General features: G+C 43.0%; 2 protein-coding genes across 2 annotated transcripts in view; one reads left to right on the top strand and one right to left on the bottom strand.

Annotated features, from left to right (window-relative positions):
- LOC110502428 (uncharacterized protein C3orf20) overlaps positions 1 to 9,251 on the bottom strand; it is a 16,458-nt gene extending 7,207 nt beyond the window's left edge. Inside the window, exons 1-12 of the mRNA XM_036959898.1 lie at positions 8,999 to 9,251; positions 8,816 to 8,910; positions 7,737 to 8,311; positions 6,233 to 6,289; positions 5,420 to 5,510; positions 4,913 to 5,140; positions 4,483 to 4,632; positions 3,269 to 3,383; positions 2,167 to 2,292; positions 1,759 to 1,863; positions 1,396 to 1,567; positions 263 to 488 (exon numbers count right to left, since the gene is read on the bottom strand). Coding sequence (XP_036815793.1) covers positions 263 to 488; positions 1,396 to 1,567; positions 1,759 to 1,863; positions 2,167 to 2,292; positions 3,269 to 3,383; positions 4,483 to 4,632; positions 4,913 to 5,140; positions 5,420 to 5,510; positions 6,233 to 6,289; positions 7,737 to 8,311; positions 8,816 to 8,910; positions 8,999 to 9,079 — 2,021 coding nt within the window. The 5' untranslated portion in view covers positions 9,080 to 9,251. The remainder of the gene's footprint in view (positions 1 to 262; positions 489 to 1,395; positions 1,568 to 1,758; positions 1,864 to 2,166; positions 2,293 to 3,268; positions 3,384 to 4,482; positions 4,633 to 4,912; positions 5,141 to 5,419; positions 5,511 to 6,232; positions 6,290 to 7,736; positions 8,312 to 8,815; positions 8,911 to 8,998) is intronic.
- LOC110502417 (methionine aminopeptidase 2-like) overlaps positions 9,202 to 25,954 on the top strand; it is a 27,169-nt gene continuing 10,416 nt past the window's right edge. The window contains exons 1-6 of the mRNA XM_036959906.1: positions 9,202 to 10,201; positions 11,085 to 11,204; positions 11,634 to 11,699; positions 15,991 to 16,093; positions 22,585 to 22,746; positions 24,531 to 24,712. Coding sequence (XP_036815801.1) covers positions 9,991 to 10,201; positions 11,085 to 11,204; positions 11,634 to 11,699; positions 15,991 to 16,093; positions 22,585 to 22,746; positions 24,531 to 24,712 — 844 coding nt within the window. The 5' untranslated portion in view covers positions 9,202 to 9,990. The remainder of the gene's footprint in view (positions 10,202 to 11,084; positions 11,205 to 11,633; positions 11,700 to 15,990; positions 16,094 to 22,584; positions 22,747 to 24,530; positions 24,713 to 25,954) is intronic.

Genomic DNA, 25,954 nt, shown 5'->3' with positions numbered 1-25,954 from the left:
TGAAAACCTTGTGAGTCTCCGTTTTATTTGATTGTTTCACATGTACTGAAAGCAGTAACTCCCCTCAATGTGCTCTGAAAATGTCATAATTCTAGGACTCACATTTATTTTTTCAAAATAGCTTTCTGAAGTTTCAGAATTGTATGTACGCTAATATGAAAATATGGCTGTTTTTTCTTCTTTTTTTTACATCTCCTGAAAAGTTTGTTTTGGAAATAAGAGGTTTTCGCTCCTTTTTCTACAACAACACACATCATGTTACCATGACAACTTGTGGGTGGAGCCTGGCAGGAGGACATCTGAGGCAGGTGGCAGGTGTCTAGTGCTGGCATGTAGCGCTGTGCTTCCCCCCTCTGGTAGACCCCGGGTACTGTCTGACAGCCCTGTGGTGGGGTGGAGGGAGGGCAGCGCTGCTGACTGGCCCTCTCTCTTCAGTCTGGGCCGCATTGGACCATCAGATATCCGCTCCATATCTGGGCACTTGATACCTGATGGGCAACAGAAGATGGTCAGGACTTCATGAAGGAGACTCATAGTGAGTTTGTGGTCCTCTGTAGCTCAGTAGTAAGAACATGACGCTTGCAACGTCAGGATAGTGAGTTTGATTCCTGGGGCCACGATGGGTAAAATGTATGCACACATGACTGTCACTCTGGATAAAAGCATCTGCTAAATGGCATATATTGTTACATTTCGAAGGAGTTCCCAAGTGGCGCAGTGGTTTAAGACACTGCAGCTCAGTGCTAGAGGTGTCACTACAGACCCTGGTTCAATCCCGGGCTGTATCACAACTGGCTGTGAATGGGGGTACCGTAGGGCGGCACACAATTGGCCCAGAGTCGGCAAGGTTAGGCAGTCATTGTAAATAATGATTTGTTCCTAACTGACTTGATAAGTAAAAATGTAATAAAGGAGATGACATATGTAACTAAGGAGATGACATATGTAAGATGACATATGTAACTAAGGAGATGACATATGTAACAAAGGAAATGACATATGTAACTAAGGAGATGACATATGTAACTAAGATGACATATGTAACTAAGGAGATGACATATGTAACTAAGGAGATGACATATGTAACTAAGAACTGATGCTGTACTGAACCACTTTTATATGGACACACCTGTACAGCTTCATTGTATTTTTCATGTGAAGAACTCGTCAAACTGGCTGAACGGTTTCTGTGTTTACTTCCGTTGGTACTAACATCAGTCCACAAGGACTTGTTGCGGTATAGACGTATTTATATAGTAAGTACTTTATTAAATAAGATTTAGAAAAAAAAGCTCCAGTGGACCACGTGAGAGAACTCTTCACCCCTTGACCTGTTATTGTAAAAGAGAATAATTAATGTCTATAATAAACACATTTAAATAAAACCTTGTGTACCTGTGGTGACCCGGTAGAACTCCAGCCAGTCGTCCAGGATATTACATATTCTCCTCTGGAGTCTTTTCAGCTCTCGTCCTGCCCGCCCTCCTCCTCTCCTGAAGAGACAGGGTTCTTCCAGCTTCTCCAACTCCCGGGTCACCTGTAGCACCTCACTGGAACGCACTGACACCTGGTTCATAATCAAAATCTCATTGTGTAGGAATGTTGGTCAAGAGAGACTAGTACAGACATTGGAAACACCACTCAATGAGACGAAATCCTAACTGACGTTCTCTTAGCCAGGTCGTTATTGTAAAATATGTGTTCTTAAAGAGCTACTTAGTAAAATAAATGTGATAGATCCTCTTTAAAGTCTCTTACCCTCTTGGTGTCTATGGTCTGGCCCTGGTTCTTCTGGTGCTTCTTACTCAGGGAGAGCTCCTGGGCTGCCAGAGAGGTGAACGCCCCCTCAGTCTGCAGACAGGCCTGGAAGACAGCACACGACTCATACAAATCATCAATCAGATTCACCAGTCACCAACCGTTCACCAATCAGATTCACCAGTCACCAACCGTTCACCAATCAGATTCACCAGTCACCAACCGGTCACCAATCAGATTCACCAGTCACCAACCGTTCACCAATCAGATTCACCAGTCACCAACCGTTCACCAATCAGATTCACCAGTCACCAACCGTTCACCAATCAGATTTGGTCATCACCAACCATCATCAACACATTAAGCCTGAAATAGCTCTAATATATTATCATCACAGTGTTTTCTCACCACTTCTTTAGTTGGGGTGATGTTGGGCAGGGGGGACAGTGGTAGCTGGACACTCTCATTCTGACTCTTAAAGCTGAGGGTGGTACAGGTACCGCTCAACATCCGTACTGAGATCTGATCAGACACCTGGGAAAAAATAAGAAAATAACAAAAAGTTATGGAATGCCACTTCGCTTAAATATATTTTAATCCTAACTAAACCCTATCATAATCCTAACTAAACCCTATCATAATCCTATCTTAATCCTAACTAAACCCTATCTTAATCCTAACTAAACCCTATCTTAATCCTATCCTAATCCTGTTTTAACCCTATCTTAATCCTATCTTAATCCTAACTAAACCCTATCTTAATCCTAACTAAACCCTATCTTAATCCTAACTAAACCCTATCTTAATCCTAACTAAACCCTATCTTAATCCTATCCTAATCCTATTTTAACCCTATCCTAATCCTATCTTAATCCTATTTTAACCCTATCTCAATCCTGACTAAACCACAAGAGAGATTCCTAATTGGCATTAAGAAATTCTCACCTCTGTTGATAAATGTACTTGATGGCTGTTCCTCTATTCGAAGTTATGATTACAATAGAGGCAATAGCCCACTTTAAAACTGAAATGGACCGATCAGCCATGATGACATAGTTGGAGTATCACAGTATCCGTGGGTAACATCGTCATGCCCCACGTCCCCTGCTTTGTTTACAAGCCCCCGTACTGCTGTCCCAGAGGCTATCATATGACGGCGTTGCCCAGCAACTGGGACTTCCTCTTCTTCTTGACTGAGCTTGTCAGTGAAGGGCCTTACAGAGATGGGGATTACAAACAGTAGTTGTAGACTAAACTGGGCTATAGCCTATTATAAACTGGGTGGATCAAGCCCTGAATGCTGATTGGCTGACAGCCGCGGTATATCAGACCGTACACAACACCTCCTCGGGCCTTATTGCTTAATTAGCTTACTCTTAGTTTCTTTACTTTACCTTAAATTAGGTGAGGTCAGATTAAAAAGACAACTATGAACATACATTTGCTCATTTACATTGAGCTATATCCTGTATTGACTGAACTGTTGACCCCATGGAGCCCTGGTCCTCACCTGAATGACTATCCTCTCCTTAACCCCAATCTGCCAGGTCCACTCCTTAGTGACAGCTCCTTCTGGGTCACACGTCATCCCACCACGCTGATCCCACACAGCAGTAACAGTCCCACTACAGACAACAACAGTTCACAACAGGTCGCAGTTAGATCCATCTATGTCTGCTTTACTCACAGCAGACATACTCACAATAAGCACACCATGTTCACTGCCAGCTAACATAATCCCTGTGGATCCATTGATTAAAGACCAGTGGAGGCTGCTGAGGGGAGAACGGCTCATAATAATGTCTGGAACGGAGCGAATGGAATGGCATGGAAACCATGGAAACCATGTGTTTGATGTATTTCATACCATTCCACTGATTCCGCTCCAGCCATTACCACGAGCCCGTCGTCCTCAATTAAGGTGCCACCAACCTCCTGTGTTAAAGATCCCTTTCATGTGATCTACGCCTCACCCTAACCAGTAGTAATCCACTGATCCCAATTTAAGGCTTCCTCATGCAGAGGTTCGGTTTGCTCCTAGCAGAACTTGGCTAGGCCGTCTGTGCTCGCATACTCCCGAAACACCTTCGCTTTAAAAACAAGAACAAATATTACTATTACTACTAGTAATATTACTATTACTATTGTTAGACACTCTTGAGCCATCGTAGCAACAACATAGCCAGAAACCACTTCCTCAAAATAGTCCAAGATAATCTAAGATAAATCAAGATATCTGTCATTCATTTTTGACATTTTTAGTCGAGCAATTTTACATCTAGCTAAGATGTTTGGTGCAGTAAAAAAAGAAGCATTACAATGAATCGTCTCTCGTCGAATGACAAGAAACACTTCACGTTCCCACTCCTACTAGGAATAGTACTGTTGACCAATCATCGTTGATGGGGCGTAGACATCGGCTACTGAACTTCGACTTGCCTCAAAAAAACTGTGTGCAAGAACAGCCGGGGGGGGGGGGGGGGGGGGGGGGAAACCGAACAACAACGTCACAAACTGTTAATATATGCGTGAACCGTTTCGACTGGGAAGCATGCGTCAGCTTTATCTGAACTAGGAACCTAGCTCAGCTCAATTCATTCATTAGTACAACTCAATTGGGCCTTCGAGTCAGATACTGTACATACTGTTCTTAGTGCCCCTATTTCTGTTAACTTTATTGTTTGAAAATTCTGTTAAATCTTTAACCATTTACTATGTGTTTACCTGAGTGGGTGTGTGACGGTGCCCCGTCCTACTGCGGTGATGCTGGCCAGTGTAACAGCGCTGAGTTGGTCACTGAACACATTAGTATAGAACCCTCCACAGGACAGACCAGAGTGGCTCTGACACACTGCTACAAAACCAGACGGATAACTGGGAAGGGTTAAGGTCAAGGCGACGGCTAGGTTAACACATTTAGATTTAGAAATTAGAGATTTAAACATCATTGTTGAGTTTAATTTTAGGAAGATGTTCCCTGCCCATTGCCCTGATTCCTTGCCTTCACAGATCTCAGACAACTGGTTTTTAGTTTCTCTCATATAGCTTTCCCATACCTAGTGCTGTCAGATCTGTGAAGATTAGTGAATGAGGTCAGTAGCGAAGTAACATCCTGGAATGAATCAGCTTTAGTTGGAAACGTGAGAAAGGATACTATAGGAAGGAGGAACCATCATTGATCCTGTAGTGTAGTTTCTGCCGCAATGAATCCTGGTCCTCCTGGTTCACCTCTGGTATCTGAGGGTAAGGCCAGGTCTTGCCTCCTCCTCCGCTTCCTCCTCCTGTCTTCTTCTGGTGTTTAAAGTGTGGCTTGGCATCCCCGTAGTGACGGAGGATGGGTGGTTTGTTCAGCCCACTCTCTGCCTGCTCCGTTGTCTGTTTTCTAAAGGAAGTCATACTGTAATCATACACATGGACAAATTGGCACACTCAAAGTAATTGAAAAAGCCATGAGGGTGACATGGGGATATGTTGTGTTGCAGGAAAAGCTGTGGAAATATAATACAATATTGTAGGTACCAGCAGGGAAGTGAACCCAGGTCGCTGGCATGAATGTCAAACATGCACCAATGCGATTAACCTGTTTTGGTGGGGATTATAACATGGCTAATAACATAGTGAGGATTTCTACAACAGAATAGAGTAGAATAGAAGTTCTTACATAGCCAGTTGCAGCCTCTCTACCACCCAATGACACAGCTTAGTCCACTGAGGTTCCTCATGGGTTGGCTCCTTAGGCTGGACGATCCAACCTGCATGTACCATACAGTACAACTTTATTGTCCATATGCTACAGCGAATAATGGATATTTTTTGTTCTGAACACCCCCCCCCTCCACCACACAGTAAATAGAAGCACAGTGTCAAGCCATAGTGCAGTCAGCGGCCCCTGAATGGAGAGCATGTTGTGAGGTTAAGTGCATTGCTCAAGGGCACAATGTGGGTACACTAGATGTCCATCTACCACACACTAAGTCAAATGATATGATAACATGTGCCACTTAGCAAATTGTTTTTCATCCAAAGTTACTTGCAGTACAGTGAGCACATACATTTATTTTATGAGTGTGTGTTCCCTGCGGGAATTGAACCCACGACCTTGGCTTTGGGTTCCAGCTGTGGCTCAGTTGCTAGAGCTGATAAAGCTAAGGCAGCACTACTACTGCTCTATACCGTACAGTTTTTTATCTTTTTTTTTTTTTTTTAACTAGGCAAGTCAGTTAATTAAGAACAAATTCTTATTTACAATGACGACCTAAACCCCAGCCAAACCTGGACGACGCTGGGCCAATTGTGAGCCGCCAAATGGGACTCCCAATCATAATACCAGATTCGAACCAGGGTGTCTGTAGTGATGCCTCTAGCACTGCGATGCAGTGCCTTAGACCCTTTCGTCACTTGGGAGCCCCTAATCAGGTATATCGCCTGCATAGAAATGTCTAGGAGTAACATAGTGTGTGTGGTAATGTCCTACCTTGCTCCTCATAGGTTTTTGAAGAGATGGAGAAACTTATAGTTGTGGCCACATGAGCTGGAAGGAAATTGTTGAAAAACAGCTTGATGGGAATGTCATCTTGGATACAAAAGACACTAGTTTACATGTATTTCCTGAACACTAGTTTACATGTATTTCCTGAACACTAGTTTACATGTATTTCCTCAACCCTAGCCTGCATGTATTTCCTGAACACTAGTTTACATGTATTTCCTGAACACTAACCTACATGTATTTCCTGAACACTAGTTTACATGTATTTCCTGAACAGTAGTTTACATCTATTTCCTGAACACTAGTTTACATGTATTTCCTGAACACTAACCTACATGTATTTCCTGAACACTAGTTTACATGTATTTCCTGAACACTAGTTTACATGTATTTCCTGAACACTAGTTTACATGTATTTCCTGAACACTAGTTTACATGTATTTCCTGAACACTAACCTACATGTATTTCCTGAACACTAGTTTACATGTATTTCCTCAACCCTAGCCTGCATGTATTTCCTGAACACTAACCTACATGTATTTCCTGAACACTAGTTTACATGTATTTCCTGAACACTAACCTACATGTATTTCCTGAACACTAGACTTCATGTATTTCCTGAACACTAGTTTACATGTATTTCCTGAACACTAGTTTACATGTATTTCCTGAACACTAACCTACATGTATTTCCTGAACACTAGTTTACATGTATTTCCTCAACCCTAGCCTGCATGTATTTCCTGAACACTAACCTACATGTATTTCCTGAACACTAGTTTACATGTATTTCCTGAACACTAGTTTACATGTATTTCCTGAACACTAACCTACATGTATTTCCTGAACACTAGTTTACATGTATTTCCTCAACCCTAGCCTGCATGTATTTCCTGAACACTAGTTTACATGTATTTCCTGAACACTAGTTTACATGTATTTCCTGAACACTAACCTACATGTATTTCCTGAACACTAGACTTCATGTATTTCCTGAACACTAGACTTCATGTATTGTTAAATGGTCACTTATAGGACTAAGGAGGAGCTTCAAGAGAAGCATCCACCCATTGCCTCAGTAATACCCATAATACCCCAGATGAGTGTGAGTGAATTATTAAGCAGGGAAAGTCAAAAGGCAGGAACTGGTTTTAACTGATTCACTGACTAAGGCCTTTTATAAACACCTGTGGCCTGTAGACCAACAATTTCTCTTGTAAACCAATCTAGCCTCTCCCACAAGCAGGAATGTCTTAAAAGTTGGACAGCAATGACTTAATATAGGTGGTTTAATGTTTAGGACCATTTTCATTACTTATCCCGGGTCTAAAGTAGCCATGGTGAGTTTGGTTAATTAAAGTAGATGGCCTGGGGAATTGTACTGTGTAAATGTGAGACTTTTTTCAAAGTCATAATTTGACTTCCTATTAGAAAAGATGTCAACTAATGCAGTGGGTGAGTGCTGACGTGTTCATGTTGAGGGTTCACCTTTTTGTGCATGGGAAACTGACAACCTTTTGCGCAAATTGGAGTCTTGAGGCTGTCTCTCAGACCCATTTTCCACCTTGGACGCTTTCTGTTTTGTCTTTCTCTTTCCCGCCATCTGCCGAAGAGTCTCATCGAAATTCATGAAGCCCTTCGACTTGCGAGGTTTCCCGCCATCACCACTCCCGCTGCCGACACCCAACTTCCAAGATGGTTTGACATAAACTGCCCCGGCGGTCAAATCCTTCCATGAGTAATTCAGAACGTTCACGAGGCCGTGTGGAATACATCCCTCCTCACTCCCTTCATACTGCAAAAGCACACTCCCCAACTCGCTCAACAACTGAGGGGCCATGTGCTTGTATGCATCCATCGGGTCCATGTCATCCAACCAGTCTGCTGGCACGGCCGCGGCCTCCGGATTCCTCTCATCACCACCCATGTCCAACGATCCGTTGATAGAGGGCCAGGTATCTGGTTTACCAGTGGTAGAGGGTTTATTTGGCACTTTGTGTGCATTGTCTTCATTCTTTGCATCATATTTGTCATCGTTAACGCACTCGCTGTGAGCGCATAGGCTATAAATTAGAATAGAAAGTATTGAAATGAAGATTTGTTTATTTATAAATAATAAGTCAAGCACACACAAAACAGACATATAATTCTGGCCTGGGCAACTCCAGTCCTCGGGGGTCTGATTGATGCCACACCTTTTTCCCCAGCCCCGGCTAACACACCAGAATCCAATAATCAACTAATCATGATATTCAGTTCAAAATGCAAGTAGTTAAATCTGCTGTGTTTGCTAGGGATAGAGGGAAAAGTGGTCCAGTCCAGCACGGTCTAATGTAACAGTATAAATTTAGACCGTCCCCTCGCCCATACCCGGGCGCGAACCAGGGACCCTCTGCACACATCAACAACAGTCACCCACGAAGCAATCGTTACCCATCGCTCCACAAAAGCCGCGGCCCTTGCAGAGCAAGGGGAACTACTACTTCATGGTCTCAGAGCAAGTGACGTCACCGATTGAAACATCCGTTACACTAACATAATATAAAGTCTATATGAGTTTAGCCTACCTTTTGATTGTTGCCAAGCGCACGCCCACATTTGCCAGATCAAAGCAATGCTCCAAGGGCATTCTGGGGCGCTTCCTATGTCCCCGTCCTGTAGGCTGAAGAAGTTGTGAAAATTATTATCCATTATCCCAGTTTCCTCTGTTGCATGATATAGTAATAATACATAGTATATTTATTGGTTACCTGATCAAAGAAATACAGAGGTCCGGGTCTAAAATCTGTCATCATCATTTGCAAATAATTCCAGTCAGTTATACACTCCATAAAAGTGTTGATTAACTCCCCACATTATGTACATCTGGTGTTAAAAACAAACATTTGAATCCCAGTAGAATCTCTAAGCTTGCACTGGGTGCCTGAATAATGTTCGACAATCCACCTCCGCGTTCATCTACTGTAAATGTAACCTTTATCCCTTTGAGTTTGCTGAAGCTTGTTGCTTGGATACACACACTGCGCCCGGCCCGTCTCCAAATGAGTTTACGCACCAGAAATGATCGACTCATGGCAACAATCTGAAAGCATAACACCGACAATACAAACCACGGCTTCTAAAAATAGATTGCGGTTTGAGCGCTTGATATTTTGCAAAAACGAGTAATGCGGCACAAGGTGGTCGCGGTCACCCAGTGCGCAGAGCGAGCGCAGTAACTTGAGATGAAAGGCTTGGGGACATAATTGGATGAGAATTGTTTACAGAGAAAGTGGTTATTCGATTCTGGCCTGCTTCCGTTATGGACCATTTGCTGAGTGAGGAGATCAGTAGTGTTCCCATGCCAGGCTATTGACTCATGATTTATATTTTATGTAGCCTTTTAAATGGCTGCTTTTCTTATTGTTTATACATGTCTAATAATGTTATATCGAGCAACTAGTGTCACTGTGTCGATTTGTAAATGACAACGTGATCATCTATTTGACTTAGATTATACATACTATTTCCTCTCCTACTATAACCTTGAAATAGGCCTATTATGATGGAAGACAAACAGCCTCAATAAAAGTTAGTAGCATATACTCTCCAGAGTTTAAGCACTACGCTCCTCCTATCTTGTCACTTGAGAAATGAAGATAGGACGGGCTTAGTTTTCTCTATTGAGGTCAAGCAGCTCCACAAAGTGCCTAATAGCTCATTATTGGCTCAGCTGCCTGTCTGCCTCGAGCACAGTTTCAGAATGTGGCCACTGGAGGCTCCCAGCAGTTTATGCGTCACTTCATTCCGAACGCCGATGATGGCGGAGCTCGAGATAGTGCAGCCTGAACCGGAGGCGCCCGAAGTTCTCAATGGGGACGCCGACGAAAACGAAGCGAAAGAGGACGCGGAGCCCTCCGAAACAGGGAAGAAAAAGAGAAGAAAAAAGAAGAAGAAGAAGACCGCTGTCCCAGGTAAGAAAGAATGCATGATAGTGAGAATAAATTCCCGTTTTGGACATAGCGCATTATTGAGGGGTCCCCTGTTGTGCCACAGCGTAAAAAGACCGGTAAAAATGAGAAGCGTGGGGCTTTACTACCTGTCAGAAAGTGATCACGTTCTGCCGCAGCTGTCACGGCTGTCCCGCGCCTGGAAGTGAACGGGTACCGGTGCCGTTATGAGGGCTAAAGGGGAGAAGCACATCTGGAAACGGGACAATGCCTCTCTCGAGGCTTGAAATCGCTTCTTCTATTGGTTTAATGGAATGCTGTCAAATTCGAAAATTGAAGAATGTTGCAGCGATAAGATGACAGTCATATCACAGGACTTTTCAGCACTTGTCTTCTTCTTTAATGTTAAAAGAGGTCCACTAGGGAGAAAAGTAAACAAAGCTTTAGCACTAAATACAGGCTATACCTTATCTTGTAAAAACACATGTGATCTTGAGATTATTTTCTGGTGTGTGTTAAACTATGTATCTATATAGTCCTGTTTCTGAAAGGGCTATAGGCATGGCATAATGCTGCAGGGTACCTACATATGCCCTTGGGATATTGATTCCAGGTATAGATACAAATTATGCATTGCTCCTGCCAAGTTCTGTTCACATTAGATGCACTTTCTCAAAATGTATCAATTTACCCACTTTAAGTGTGTGTGTGTGTGTGTGTGTGTGTTGTGCACACACGTGCGTTTGGGTATGTGTGTGTGTTGCATGTGTGTGTGTATTGCATGTGTGTGTGTGTGTGTGTTGCATGTGTGTGTGTTGCGTGTGTGTGTGTTGCATGTGTGTGTGTGTTGCACGTGTATGTGTGTGTGTGTGTGTGTGTTTGATTGTGTGCGTGTATGACTTTGCAGCAGGGACAAATGAGTCTGAGGGGGATGGAGATACGGGAGGAGGTGTTGGTGATGTGACGAAACAGTTGGAGCAGCAAGCCCTGCCCGAGGACATAGATAAGGAGGATGATGGAGAGGAGGGTATGAGTCTATGACTTCATCATCATCATCATCATCATCATCATCATTCACCATTGTCCTTCTCATACTCAAACTCAACATGTGACCTGCGACATGAGTTTGGTGTCATTTAGTGTGGTGCGTTCACCAACGAGCTACATCACCTGCTAGCATTCTAGTGGCCAACGTGACTGACTGAACCACTTCTCAGTTCCTCTTTCACTTTATCATCCTAATCGTTCTCGTACGGATCTCCAAGTCCCGATTTGGCCCTTAATAAACCTAAACAAATGTATCATTTGACCTGCGACGTGAGTTGGCGTCTGCTGCTGCCCATTACAGTAAATTCTTAAGTGCGAACAGTTAACTACAAGCGTACGTGAGTTGTGACTGAACACGTCATGTCACGTTCGGTTAGAGAGAATCCAAAAATGTATGTTTTTTCGACAGATGGAGAAGAGGGTGAAAACTCCGCAGGGAAGAAGAAGAAGAAGAAGAAGAAGAATAAGAAGAGAGGTGAGTTTGTTGTCGTAATCGTACTTGGCGTGGTTTCTCCCTCTGCATGGTTTGACTTCCTTTTGTTACCAGAACCTTCAATGGTTTTTACAGATGAAAACCGTGTGTGTATGTCTCGACTTGATTTGTTATTTTGCTTGAGAAGAGGTTTCCCCTACTAGACTTTTACTGCACCTGTATTAGTGATAAGATAAGCATTCGGAAAAGTATTCAGACCTGGGAACTTATTCTGAAATGGATGAAATATATATACAGTGCCTTGCGAAAGTATTCGGCCCCCTTGAACTTTGCGACCTTTTGCCACATTTCAGGCTTCAAACATAAAGATATAAAACTGTATTTTTTTGTGAAGAATCAACAACAAGTGGGACACAATCATGAAGTGGAACGACATTTATTGGATATTTCAAACTTTTTTAACAAATCAAAAACTGAAAAATTTGGCGTGCAAAATTATTCAGCCCCTTTACTTTCAGTGCAGCAAACTCTCTCCAGAAGTTCAGTGAGGATCTCTGAATGATCCAATGTTGACCTAAATGACTAATGATGATAAATACAATCTACCTGTGTGTAATCAAGTCTCTGTATAAATGCACCTGCACTGTGATAGTCTCAGAGGTCCGTTAAAAGCACAGAGAGCATCATGAAGAACAAGGAACACACCAGGCAGGTCCGAGATACTGTTGTGAAGAAGTTTAAAGCCGGATTTGGATACAAAAAGATTTCCCAAGCTTTAAACATCCCAAGGAGCACTGTGCAAGCGATAATATTGAAATGGAAGGAGTATCAGACCACTGCAAATCTACCAAGACCTGGCCGTCCCTCTAAACTTTCAGCTCATACAAGGAGAAGACTGATCAAAGATGCAGCCAAGAGGCCCATGATCACTCTGGATGAACTGCAGAGATCTACAGCTGAGGTGGGAGACTCTGTCCATAGGACAACAATCAGTCGTATATTGCAGAAATCTGGCCTTTATTGGAGAGTGGCAAGAAGAAAGCCATTTCTTAAAGATATCCATAAAAAGTGTTGTTTAAAGTTTGCCACAAGCCACCTGGGAGACACACCAAACATGTGGAAGAAGGTGCTCTGGTCAGATGAAACCAAAATTGAACTTTTTGGCAACAATGTAAAACGTTATGTTTGGCGTAAAAGCAACACAGCCCATCACCCTGAACACACCATCCCCACTGTCAAACATGGTGGTGGCAGCATCATGGTTTGGGCCTGCTTTTCTTCAGCAGGGACAGGGAAGATGGTTAAAATTGATGGGAAGATGGATGGAGCCAAATACAGGACCATTCTGGAAGAAAACCTGATGGAGTCTGCAAAAGACCTGAGACTGGGACAGAGATTTGTCTTCCAACAAGACAATGATCCAAAACATAAAGCAAAATCTACAATGGAATGGTTCAAAAATAAACATATCCAGGTGTTAGAATGGCCAAGTCAAAGTCCAGACCTGAATCCAATCGAGAATCTGTGGAAAGAACTGAAAACTGCTGTTCACAAATGCTCTCCATCCAATCTCACTGAGCTCGAGCTGTTTTGCAAGGAGGAATGAGAAAGAATTTCAGTCTCTCGATGTGCAAAACTGATAGAGACATACCCCAAGCGACTTACAGCTGTAATCGCAGCAAAAGGTGGCGCTACAAAGTATTAACTTAAGGGGGCTGAATAATTTTGCACGCCTAATTTTTCAGTTTTTGATTTGTTAAAAAAGTTTGAAATATCCAATAAATGTCGTTCCACTTCATGATTGTGTCCCACTTGTTGTTGATTCTTCACAAAAAAATACAGTTTTATATCTTTATGTTTGAAGCCTGAAATGTGGCAAAAGGTTGCAAAGTTCAAGGGGGCCGAATACTTTCGCAAGGCACTGTATATTTTTACCCCTCTCATCAATCTGCACACAATACCCCATAATGACAAAGCAAAAACAGGGTTTTAGAAAATGTTGCAAATCTATTCAAAATATAAAACTGACATATCACATTTACGTAAGTATTTAGATCCGTGTTAAGTATTAGGGTTAGGGTTAGTTATATACATGGTGTTATTCAGGTTAGGGTTAGTTATATACGTGGTGTTATTCAGGTTAGGGTTAGTTATATACATGGTGTTAAACTGGTTAGGGTTAGTTATATACATGGTGTTATACAGGTTAGGGTTAGTTATAAACATGGTGTTATACAGGTTAGGGTTAGTTATATACATGGTGTTATACAGGTTAGGGTTAGTTATATACATGGTGTTATACAGGTTAGGGTTAGTTATAAACATGGTGTTATACAGGTTAGGGTTAGTTATATACATGGTGTTATACAGGTTAGGGTTAGTTATAAACATGGTGTTATACAGGTTAGGGTTAGTTATATACATGGTGTTATACAGGTTAGGGTTAGTTATATACATGGTGTTATACAGGTTAGGGTTAGTTATATACATGGTGTTATACTGGTTAGGGTTAGTTATATACATGGTGTTATACAGGTTAGGGTTAGTTATATACATGGTGTTATACAGGTTAGGGTTAGTTATATACATGGTGTTATACAGGTTAGGGTTAGTTATATACATGGTGTTAGTCAGGTTAGGGTTAGGGTTAGTTATATACATGGTGTTATACAGGTTAGGGTTAGTTATATACATGGTGTTATACAGGTTAGGGTTAGTTATATACATGGTGTTATACAGGTTAGGGTTAGGGTTAGTTATATACATGGTGTTATACAGGTTAGGGTTAGTTATATACATGGTGTTATACAGGTTAGGGTTAGTTATATACATGGTGTTATACAGGTTAGGGTTAGTTATATACATGGTGTTATACAGGTTAGGGTTAGTTATATACATGGTGTTATACAGGTTAGGGTTAGTTATACACATGGTGTTAGTCAGGTTAGGGTTAGGGTTAGTTATATACATGGTGTTATACAGGTTAGGGTTAGTTATATACATGGTGTTATACATGTTAGGGTTAGTTATATACATGGTGTTATACAGGTTAGGGTTAGTTATATACATGGTGTTATACAGGTTAGGGTTAGTTATATGCATGGTGTTATACAGGTTAGGGTTAGTTATATACATGGTGTTATACAGGTTAGGGTTAGTTATATACATGGTGTTATACAGGTTAGGGTTAGTTATATACATGGTGTTATACAGGTTAGGGTTAGTTATATACATGGTGTTATACAGGTTAGGGTTAGTTATATACATGGTGTTATTCAGGTTAGGGTTAGTTATATACATGGTGTTAGTCAGGTTAGGGTTAGGGTTAGTTATATACATGGTGTTATACAGGTTAGGGTTAGTTATATACATGGTGTTATACAGGTTAGGGTTAGTTATATACATGGTGTTAGTCAGGTTAGGGTTAGGGTTAGTTATATACATGGTGTTATACAGGTTAGGGTTAGTTACATACATGGTGTTATACAGGTTAGGGTTAGTTATATACATGGTGTTATACAGGTTAGGGTTAGTTATATACATGGTGTTATACAGGTTAGGGTTAGTTATATACATGGTGTTATACAGGTTAGGGTTAGTTATATACATGGTGTTATACAGGTTAGGGTTAGTTATATACATGGTGTTATACATGTTAGGGTTAGTTATATACATGGTGTTATACAGGTTAGGGTTAGTTATATACATGGTGTTATACAGGTTAGGGTTAGTTATATGCATGGTGTTATACAGGTTAGGGTTAGTTATATACATGGTGTTATACAGGTTAGGGTTAGTTATATACATGGTGTTATACAGGTTAGGGTTAGTTATATACATGGTGTTATACAGGTTAGGGTTAGTTATATACATGGTGTTATACAGGTTAGGGTTAGGGTTAGTTATATACATGGTGTTATACAGGTTAGGGTTAGTTATATACATGGTGTTATACAGGTTAGGGTTAGTTATATACATGGTGTTATACAGGTTAGGGTTAGTTATATACATGGTGTTATACAGGTTAGGGTTAGTTATATACATGGTGTTATACAGGTTAGGGTTAGTTATATACATGGTGTTATACAGGTGTAGCAGGTGTCTAAGCCTATATTGCTGTACCATGTGTTGCGACCATATGGGACTATATGTTGCTAATAGCAACAATGTGTTGCACATCTGCAGACGCTAACCTCTCTCTTCCTCTCTCTTCTCATCCTCATCTCCCTCTCCCTCCCTCTCTCTATCTGACCCCTCTTTGCCCTCTTCCCCTTGTCCTCCTCTCTTCCGATCCTCCCATCCCTCTCCCTCCCTCTCTCTATCTGGGGAACAGTGAAGGGGCAGACTGACCCTCCCACTGTCCCTATTTGTGAGCTGTATCCCAGTGCTGTCTTCCCAAAGGGAGAGGAATGTGAATATCCTCCATCTAAAGACGGGTATGTCACCTCTACCAAGTCCATTGGCCTTATGTAGTGTGGCGTCCATAGATCTAATGCATTGTGGTGTCTATCGATCTAATGTAGTGTGGTGGCCATAGATCTAATGCAGTGTGGTGTCTATAGATCTAATGTAGTGTGGTGGCCATAGATCTTATGCAGTGTGGCGTCCATAGATCTAATGTAGTGTGATGTTCATAGATCTAATGTAGTGTGATGTTCATAGATCTAATGCAGTGTGATGTTCATAGATCTAATGCAGTGTGATGTTCATAGATCTAATGCAGTGTGATGTTCATAGATCTTATGCAATGTGGTGTCCATAGATCTAATGCAGTGTGGCGTCCATAAATCTAATGCAGTGTGATGTTCATAGATCTTATGCAGTGTGGCGTCCATAGATCTAATGGAAGTGTGCTGTCCATAGATCTAATGCAGTGTGGTGTCCATAGATCTAATGCAGTGTGGCGTCCATAGATCTAATGAAAGTGTGGTGTCCATAGATCTAATGCAGTGTGGTGTCCATAGATCTAATGCAGTGTGGTGTATAGATCTAATGCAGTGTGGTGTTCATAGATTTAATGCAGTGCGGTGTCTATAGATCTAATGCAGTGTGGTGTCTATAGATCTAATGCAGTGTGGTGTCCATAGATCTACTGCAGTGTGGTGTCCATAGATCTAATGCAGTGTGGTGTCCATAGATCTAATGAAGTGTGGTGTATAGATCTAATGCAGTGTGGTGTCCATAGATCTAATGCAGTGTGGCGTCCATAGATCTAATGCAGTGTGGCGTCCATAGATCTAATGCAGTGTGGTGTCCATAGATCTAATGCAGTGTGGTGTCCATAGATCTAATGCAGTGTGGTGTCCATAGATCTAATGCAGTGTGGTGGCCATAGATCTAATGCAGTGTGGTGTCTATAGATCTAATGTAGTGTGGTGGCCATAGATCTTATGCAGTGTGGCGTCCATAGATCTAATGTAGTGTGATGTTCATAGATCTAATGTAGTGTGATGTTCATAGATCTAATGCAGTGTGATGTTCATAGATCTAATGCAGTGTGATGTTCATAGATCTAATGCAGTGTGATGTTCATAGATCTTATGCAGTGTGGTGTCCATAGATCTAATGCAGTGTGGCGTCCATAAATCTAATGCAGTGTGATGTTCATAGATCTTATGCAGTGTGGCGTCCATAGATCTAATGAAAGTGTGCTGTCCATAGATCTAATGCAGTGTGGTGTCCATAGATCTAATGCAGTGTGGCGTCCATAGATCTAATGAAAGTGTGGTGTCCATAGATCTAATGCAGTGTGGTGTCCATAGATCTAATGCAGTGTGGTGTATAGATCTAATGCAGTGTGGTGTTCATAGATTTAATGCAGTGCGGTGTCTATAGATCTAATGCAGTGTGGTGTCTATAGATCTAATGCAGTGTGGTGTATAGATCTAATGCAGTGTGGTGTCCATAGATCTAATGCAGTGTGGCGTCCATAGATCTAATGCAGTGGGGTGTCTATAGATCTAATGCAGTGTGGTGTCCATAGATTTAATGCAGTAGGGTGTCTACATGTAACAGTATAAGTTTAGACCGTCCCCTCGCCCATACCCGGGCGCGAACCAGGGACCTTCTGCACACATCAACAGTCACCCTCGAAGCATCGTTACCCATCGCTCCACAAAAGCCGCGGCCCTTGCAGAGCAAGGGGAACCACTACTTCAAGGTCTCAGAGCGAGTGACGTCACTGATTGAAACGCTATTTAGCGCACACCGCTAACTAAGCTAGCCGTTTCACATCCGTTACACTCACCCCCCTTTTGACCTCCTCCTTTTCCGCAGCAACCAGTAATCCGGGTCAACAGCATCAATGTAACAGTATAAGTTTAAACCGTCCCCTCGCCCATACCCGGGCGCGAACTAGGGACCTTCTGCACACATCAACAACTGACACCCACGAAGCATCATTACCCATCGCTCCACAAAAGCCGCGGCCCTTGGAGAGCAAGGGGGACTACTATTTCAAGGTCTCAGAGCAAGTGACGTCACTGATTGAAACGCTATTTAGCGCACAACGCTAACTAAGCTAGCCGTTTCACATCCGTTACATATAGATCTAATGCAGTGGGGTGTCTATAGATCTAATGCAGTGTGGCGTCCATAGATCTAATGAAAGTGTGGTGTCCATAGATCTAATGCAGTGTGGTGTCCATAGATCTATTGCAGTGGGGTGTCTATAGATCTAATGCAGTGTGGTGTATAGATCTAATGCAGTGTGGCGTCCATAGATCTAATGCAGTGTGGTGTCCATAGATCTAATGCAGTGTGGTGTCCATAGATCTAATGCAGTGTGGCGTCCATAGATCTAATGCAGTGTGGTGTCCATAGATCTAATGCAGTGTGGTGTCCATACATCTAATGCAGTGTGGTGTCCATAGATCTATTGCAGTGGGGTGTCTATAGATCTAATGCAGTGTGGTGTATAGATCTAATGCAGTGTGGTGTTCATAGATCTAATGAAGTGTGGTGTATAGATCTAATGCAGTGTGGTGTATAGATCTAATGCAGTGTGGTGTTCATAGATCTAATGCAGTGTGGTGTCCATAGATCTACTGCAGTGTGGTGTCCATAGATCTAATGCAGTGTGGTGTCCATAGATCTAATGAAGTGTGGTGTATAGATCTAATGCAGTGTGGTGTCCATAGATCTAATGCAGTGTGGCGTCCATAGATCTAATGCAGTGTGGCGTCCATAGATCTAATGCAGTGTGGTGTCCATAGATCTAATGCAGTGTGGTGTCCATAGATCTAATGCAGTGTGGTGTCCATAGATCTAATGCAGTGTGGTGGCCATAGATCTAATGCAGTGTGGTGTCTATAGATCTAATGTAGTGTGGTGGCCATAGATCTTATGCAGTGTGGCGTCCATAGATCTAATGTAGTGTGATGTTCATAGATCTAATGTAGTGTGATGTTCATAGATCTAATGCAGTGTGATGTTCATAGATCTAATGCAGTGTGATGTTCATAGATCTAATGCAGTGTGATGTTCATAGATCTTATGCAGTGTGGTGTCCATAGATCTAATGCAGTGTGGCGTCCATAAATCTAATGCAGTGTGATGTTCATAGATCTTATGCAGTGTGGCGTCCATAGATCTAATGAAAGTGTGCTGTCCATAGATCTAATGCAGTGTGGTGTCCATAGATCTAATGCAGTGTGGCGTCCATAGATCTAATGAAAGTGTGGTGTCCATAGATCTAATGCAGTGTGGTGTCCATAGATCTAATGCAGTGTGGTGTATAGATCTAATGCAGTGTGGTGTTCATAGATTTAATGCAGTGCGGTGTCTATAGATCTAATGCAGTGTGGTGTCTATAGATCTAATGCAGTGTGGTGTATAGATCTAATGCAGTGTGGTGTCCATAGATCTAATGCAGTGTGGCGTCCATAGATCTAATGCAGTGGGGTGTCTATAGATCTAATGCAGTGTGGTGTCCATAGATTTAATGCAGTAGGGTGTCTACATGTAACAGTATAAGTTTAGACCGTCCCCTCGCCCATACCCGGGCGCGAACCAGGGACCTTCTGCACACATCAACAGTCACCCTCGAAGCATCGTTACCCATCGCTCCACAAAAGCCGCGGCCCTTGCAGAGCAAGGGGAACCACTACTTCAAGGTCTCAGAGCGAGTGACGTCACTGATTGAAACGCTATTTAGCGCACACCGCTAACTAAGCTAGCCGTTTCACATCCGTTACACTCACCCCCCTTTTGACCTCCTCCTTTTCCGCAGCAACCAGTAATCCGGGTCAACAGCATCAATGTAACAGTATAAGTTTAAACCGTCCCCTCGCCCATACCCGGGCGCGAACTAGGGACCTTCTGCACACATCAACAACTGACACCCACGAAGCATCGTTACCCATCGCTCCACAAAAGCCGCAGCCCTTGGAGAGCAAGGGGGACTACTATTTCAAGGTCTCAGAGCAAGTGACGTCACTGATTGAAACGCTATTTAGCGCACAACGCTAACTAAGCTAGCTGTTTCACATCCGTTACATATAGATCTAATGCAGTGGGGTGTCTATAGATCTAATGCAGTGTGGCGTCCATAGATCTAATGAAAGTGTGGTGTCCATAGATCTAATGCAGTGTGGTGTCCATAGATCTATTGCAGTGGGGTGTATATAGATCTAATGCAGTGTGGTGTATAGATCTAATGCAGTGTGGTGTTCATAGATCTAATGAAGTGTGGTGTATAGATCTAATGCAGTGTGGTGTCCATAGATCTAATGCAGTGTGGCGTCCATAAATCTAATGTAGTGTGGTGTATAGATCTAATGCAGTGTGGCGTCCATAGATCTAATGCAGTGTGGTGTCCATAGATCTAATGCAGTGTGGTGTCCATAGATCTAATGCAGTGTGGTGTCCATAGATCTAATGCAGTGTGGCGTCCATAGATTTAATGCAGTGTGGTGTCCATAGATCTAATGCAGTGTGGTGTCCATACATCTAATGCAGTGTGGTGTCCATAGATCTATTGCAGTGGGGTGTCTATAGATCTAATGCAGTGTGGTGTATAGATCTAATGCAGTGTGGTGTTCATAGATCTAATGAAGTGTGGTGTATAGATCTAATGCAGTGTGGTGTATAGATCTAATGCAGTGTGGTGTTCATAGATCTAATGCAGTGTGGTGTCCATAGATCTACTGCAGTGTGGTGTCCATAGATCTAATGCAGTGTGGCGTCCATAAATCTAATGTAGTGTGGTGTATAGATCTAATGCAGTGTGGCGTCCATAGATCTAATGCAGTGTGGCGTCCATAGATCTAATGCAGTGTGGTGTCCATAGATCTAATGCAGTGTGGTGTCCATAGATCTAATGCAGTGTGGTGTCTATAGATCTAATGCAGTGTGGTGTCCATAGATCTAATGCAGTGTGGTGTCCATAGATCTAATGCAGTGCGGTGTCTATAGATCTAATGCAGTGTGGTGTCCATAGATCTAATGCAGTGTGGTGTCCATAGATTTAATGCAGTGTGGTGTTCATAGATTTAACGCAGTGTGGTGTCTATAGATCTAATGCAGTGTGGTGTATAGATCTAATGCAGTGTGGTGTCCATAGATCTAATGCAGTGTGGTGTCTATAGATCTAATGCAGTGTGGTGTATAGATCTAATGCAGTGTGGCGTCCATAGATCTAATGCAGTGTGGTGTCCATAGATCTTATCGAGGTCACTGTGGTTTACAGTCCATCATACTTCATACTCTAAAGCATAATACAAATATTGGATGTGCCTCAGTCACCCAAGATAACCCTATAAAATGTTATTCACAAGATAACCCTATAAAATGTTATTCACAAGATAACCCTATAAAATGTTATTCACAAGATAACCCTATAAAATGTTATTCACAAGATAACCCTATAAAATGTTATTCACAAGATAACCCTATAAAATGTTATTCACAAGATAACCCTATAAAATGTTATTCACAAGATAACCCTATAAAATGTTATTCACAAGATAACCCTATAAAATGTTATTCACAAGATAACCCTATAAAATGTTATTCACAAGATAACCCTATAAAATGTTATTCACAAGATAACCCTATAAAATGTTATTCACAAGATAACACTATAAAATGTTATTCACAAGATAACCCTATAAAATGTTATTCACAAGATAACCCTATAAAATGTTATTCACAAGATAACCCTATAAAATGTTATTCACAAGATAACCCTATAAAATGTTATTCACAAGATAACACTATAAAATGTTATTCACAAGATAACACTATAAAATGTTATTCACAACCAGGCTCTTTCTTGTTCACAATACCAGGTCTCGCTTGCCAAAGAGATTTAATCGCAATGAAACCAGGTTAAATCAAGGTTAAATGAAAAGATTTACAATAAGAGACACACACACATATATACATACATACACACAGGCACACATACACACACGTACACACAAACACATATACACACATATGCACACACGCGCACGCGCACGCGCACGCGCACACGCACACGCACACGCACACACACACACACACACACATATACACTTATACACACACACACACACACACACACACACACACACACACACACACACACACACACACACACACACACACACACACACACACACACTATGTTAATCTATACCTGCATTATAAACTGCAGTGTTTGCTGCATCCTTTTCTGAAGGTGTTGTTTGACCACCCAATCCCATTAGAAGATAAAGAATATGCTGTCTGTGGTGTGGATGTGTGTGTGTGTGTGTGTGTGTGTGTGTGTGTGTGTGTGTGTGTGTGTGTGTGTGTGTGTGTGGTGTGTGTGTGTGTGCATGCTTGCTTGCCTGTGTGTGTTTGTGTGCGTGCATATTTGTATGTACATGCCTGCGTGTGTGTGTCTGCATGTGTGCCTGCATGTGCGTGTGTGTGTGCACGTGTGTGTGTGTGTGTGTCCCAGGCGCAGTGCAGCGTGGCGGACCACCCACGAGGAGAAGAGGGTCCTTGACAAGGCCAACGAGGAGATGTGGAGCGACTTCCGTCAGGCTGCCGAGGCCCACAGACAGGTCCGAAACTACATCAACACCTGGATCAAACCTGGGATGACCATGATCGACATCTGGTGAGGGTCATGTGGTTTACTCTATCATACAGGCCCTTGGTACGAACTGGCCTGACAGTAGTGCACTGCGTTGATGTTCACTTTAGTCTAAATAGTGTATTGATGTATTTGAGTAATTTGAGCGATTCTCAATTCTGCTCTTGTAGAGTAGCAGTATTGCAGGTTTTTGTTCCAGCTCAGCAGTAAAACACCTGATTCGGTTCATCAACTGATCTGCTCCTTCATTAGCTGAGTCAGGTGGTTCACTGATGAGCTGGTGCTGTACCTTCCTCAGTAGCAGCCTCGAGGATCATCCAGTGAGTCTGCATTAACCTGCATGGTTAACCTGTGTTGCTGAAGTGATCATGTCCCGAATGTGACACCTGTCCCTGTCATCTGTGGTCCCTGTCTGTTAGACTAGAGGATTGCACTAGGAGGCTGATAAAAGACATCCCTGATTGAGGCTGTATTCACATAACCCTACAGTACATGGCTAAGCTGCATTACCCTGTCCCTGTCTCTGTCTGGTCTGTCCCTGTCTCTGTCTGGTCTGTCCCTGTCTCTGTCTGGTCTGTCCCTGTCTCTGTCTGGTCTGTCCCTGTCTCTGTCTGGTCTGTCCCTGTCTCTGTCTGGTCTGTCCCTGTCTCTGTCTGGTCTGTCCCTGTCTCTGTCTGATCTGTCCCTGTCTCTGTCTGGTCTGTCCCTGTCTGTCTGATCTGTCCCTGTCTGTCTGATCTGTCCCTGTCTCTGTCTGGTCTGATCTGTCCCTGTCTGGTCTGTCCCTGTCTCTGTCTGATCTATCCCTGTCTCTGTCTGGTCTGTCCCTGTCTGTCTGATCTGTCCCTGTCTGTCTGATCTGTCCCTGTATGTCTGTCCCTGTCCCTGTCTGCCTGGTCTGTCCCTGTCTGTCCCTGTCCGTGTCTGTCTGTGTCTGTCTGTCTGGTCTGTCCCGGTCTGCATGATCTCTCCCTATCTGTCCCTGTCCCTGTCTGCCGGGTCTGTCCCTGTCCCTGTCTGTCCCTGTCTGCCTGGTCTGTCCCTGTCCGTCACTGTCTGCCTGGTCTCTCCCTATCTGTCCCTGTCCCTGTCTGACTGGTCTATCCCTGTCCCTGTCTGTCCCTGTCTACCTGGTCTGTCCCTGTTCCTGTCTGTACCTGTCTGTCCCTGTCTGTCCCTGTACCTGTCTGTACCTGTCTGTCCCTGTCTGTCCCTGTCTGCCTGGTCTGTCCCTGTCCCTGTCTGCCTGGTCCGTCCCTGTCTGCCTGGTCTCTCCCTATCTGTCCCTGTCCCTGTCTGACTGGTCTATCCCTGTCCCTGTCTGTCCCTGTCTACCTGGTCTGTCCCTGTTCCTGTCTGTACCTGTCTGTCCCTGTACCTGTCTGTCCCTGTCTGTACCTGTCTGTCCCTGTCTGTCCCTGTCTGCCTGGTCTGTCCCTGTCTGTCCCTGTCCCTGTCTGACTGGTCTATCCCTGTCCCTGTCCCTGTCTGTCCCTGTCTACCTGGTCTGTCCCTGTTCCTGTCTGTACCTGTCTGTCCCTGTCTGTACATGTCTGTCCTTGTACCTGTCTGTCCCTGTCTGTACATGTCTGTCCTTGTACCTGTCTGCCATTTCTGTCCCTGTCTGCCTGGTCTGTCCCTGTCTGCCTGGTCTGTCCCTGTCTGCCTGGTCTGTCCCTGTCTGCCTGGTCTGTCCCTGTCTGCCTGGTCTGTCCCTGTCTGCCTGGTCTGTCCCTGTCTGCCTGGTCTGTCCCTGTCTGCCTGGTCTGTCCCTGTCTGCCTGGTCTGTCCCTGTCCCTGTATGTCAGTGAACGACTGGAGGACTGCAGTAGGAGGCTGATCAAAGAGAACGGTCTGAAGGCTGGCCTGGCATTCCCCACTGGCTGCTCAATCAACCATGTTGCTGCCCACTACACTCCTAATGCTGGTGACCCCACAGTCCTGCAGTACAACGACGTCTGCAAGATAGACTTCGGCACGCACATCAACGGTCAGTGAGTTCAGTTCAGTCTGTAGTTTTGTTTTGTGTTACTTCAATCAATCAATCAATCAATCAATCAATCAAATAAAATGTATTTATATAAATAGACTGGCAGGCACATCAATGGTCAACACTGGCACTGAGTTCTGTCAATCAATCAAATATATTTAGAAAGACTTTTTATTTTATTTATTTTTTTACATCAGCATTGTTGTCACAAAGAGATGGACTAATGTCTGTATCTGGTGTCACAAAGAGATTTACAGTTACCTGGACTAATGTCTGTATCTGGTGTCACAAAGAGATTTACAGTTACCTGGACTAATGTCTGTATCTGGTGTCACAAAGAGATTTACAGTTACCTGGACTAATGTCTGTATCTGGTGTCACAAAGAGATTTACAGTTACCTGGACTAATGTCTGTATCTGGTGTCACAAAGAGATTTACAGTTACCTGGACTAATGTCTGTATCTGGTGTCACAAAGAGCTGTACAGTTACCTGGACTAATGTCTGTATCTGGTGTCACAAAGAGATTTACAGTTACCTGGACTAATGTCTGTATCTGGTGTCACAAAGAGCTGTACAGTTACCTGGACTAATGTCTGTATCTGGTGTCACAAAGAGATTTACAGTTACCTGGACTAATGTCTGTATCTGGTGTCACAAAGAGATTTACAGTTACCTGGACTAATGTCTGTATCTGGTGTCACAAAGAGATGTACAGTTACCTGGACTAATGTCTGTATCTGGTGTCACAAAGAGATTTACAGTTACCTGGACTAATGTCTGTATCTGGTGTCACAAAGAGTTGTACAGTTACCTGGACTAATGTCTGTATCTGGTGTCACAAAGAGCTGTACAGTTAGTTACCTGGGCTAATGTCTGTATCTGGTGTCACAAAGAGATTTACAGTTACCTGGACTAATGTCTGTATCTGGTGTCACAAAGAGCTGTACAGTTAGTTACCTGGGCTAATGTCTGTATCTGGTGACACTTGCATTCTACAGCAGTAATAGTCAATCCGCAACACTGAAGGTTTTTGATCCAGCATTTTAATGCTGTTACACCTGACTCAACTAATCAACTGACCTTCAACCCCTTGATGAGCTGAATCAGGTGTTTAACTGCTGAACTGGGACCAAACCCTGCAGTAGTGCAGATCTACAAGGATCACTATTTTAAAGTCTTCCTTTATCTTGTGGACTTTATTTAGACATGACATATTAGAGCTGTAATGATCTGATAGATT

The sequence above is a fragment of the Oncorhynchus mykiss genome, chromosome 2 (assembly GCF_013265735.2).
Source record: "Oncorhynchus mykiss isolate Arlee chromosome 2, USDA_OmykA_1.1, whole genome shotgun sequence".
NCBI lineage: Eukaryota > Metazoa > Chordata > Actinopteri > Salmoniformes > Salmonidae > Oncorhynchus > Oncorhynchus mykiss.
Note: the sequence above shows the minus strand (reverse complement) of the source record. Positions and strands in the feature narration are given on the sequence as shown.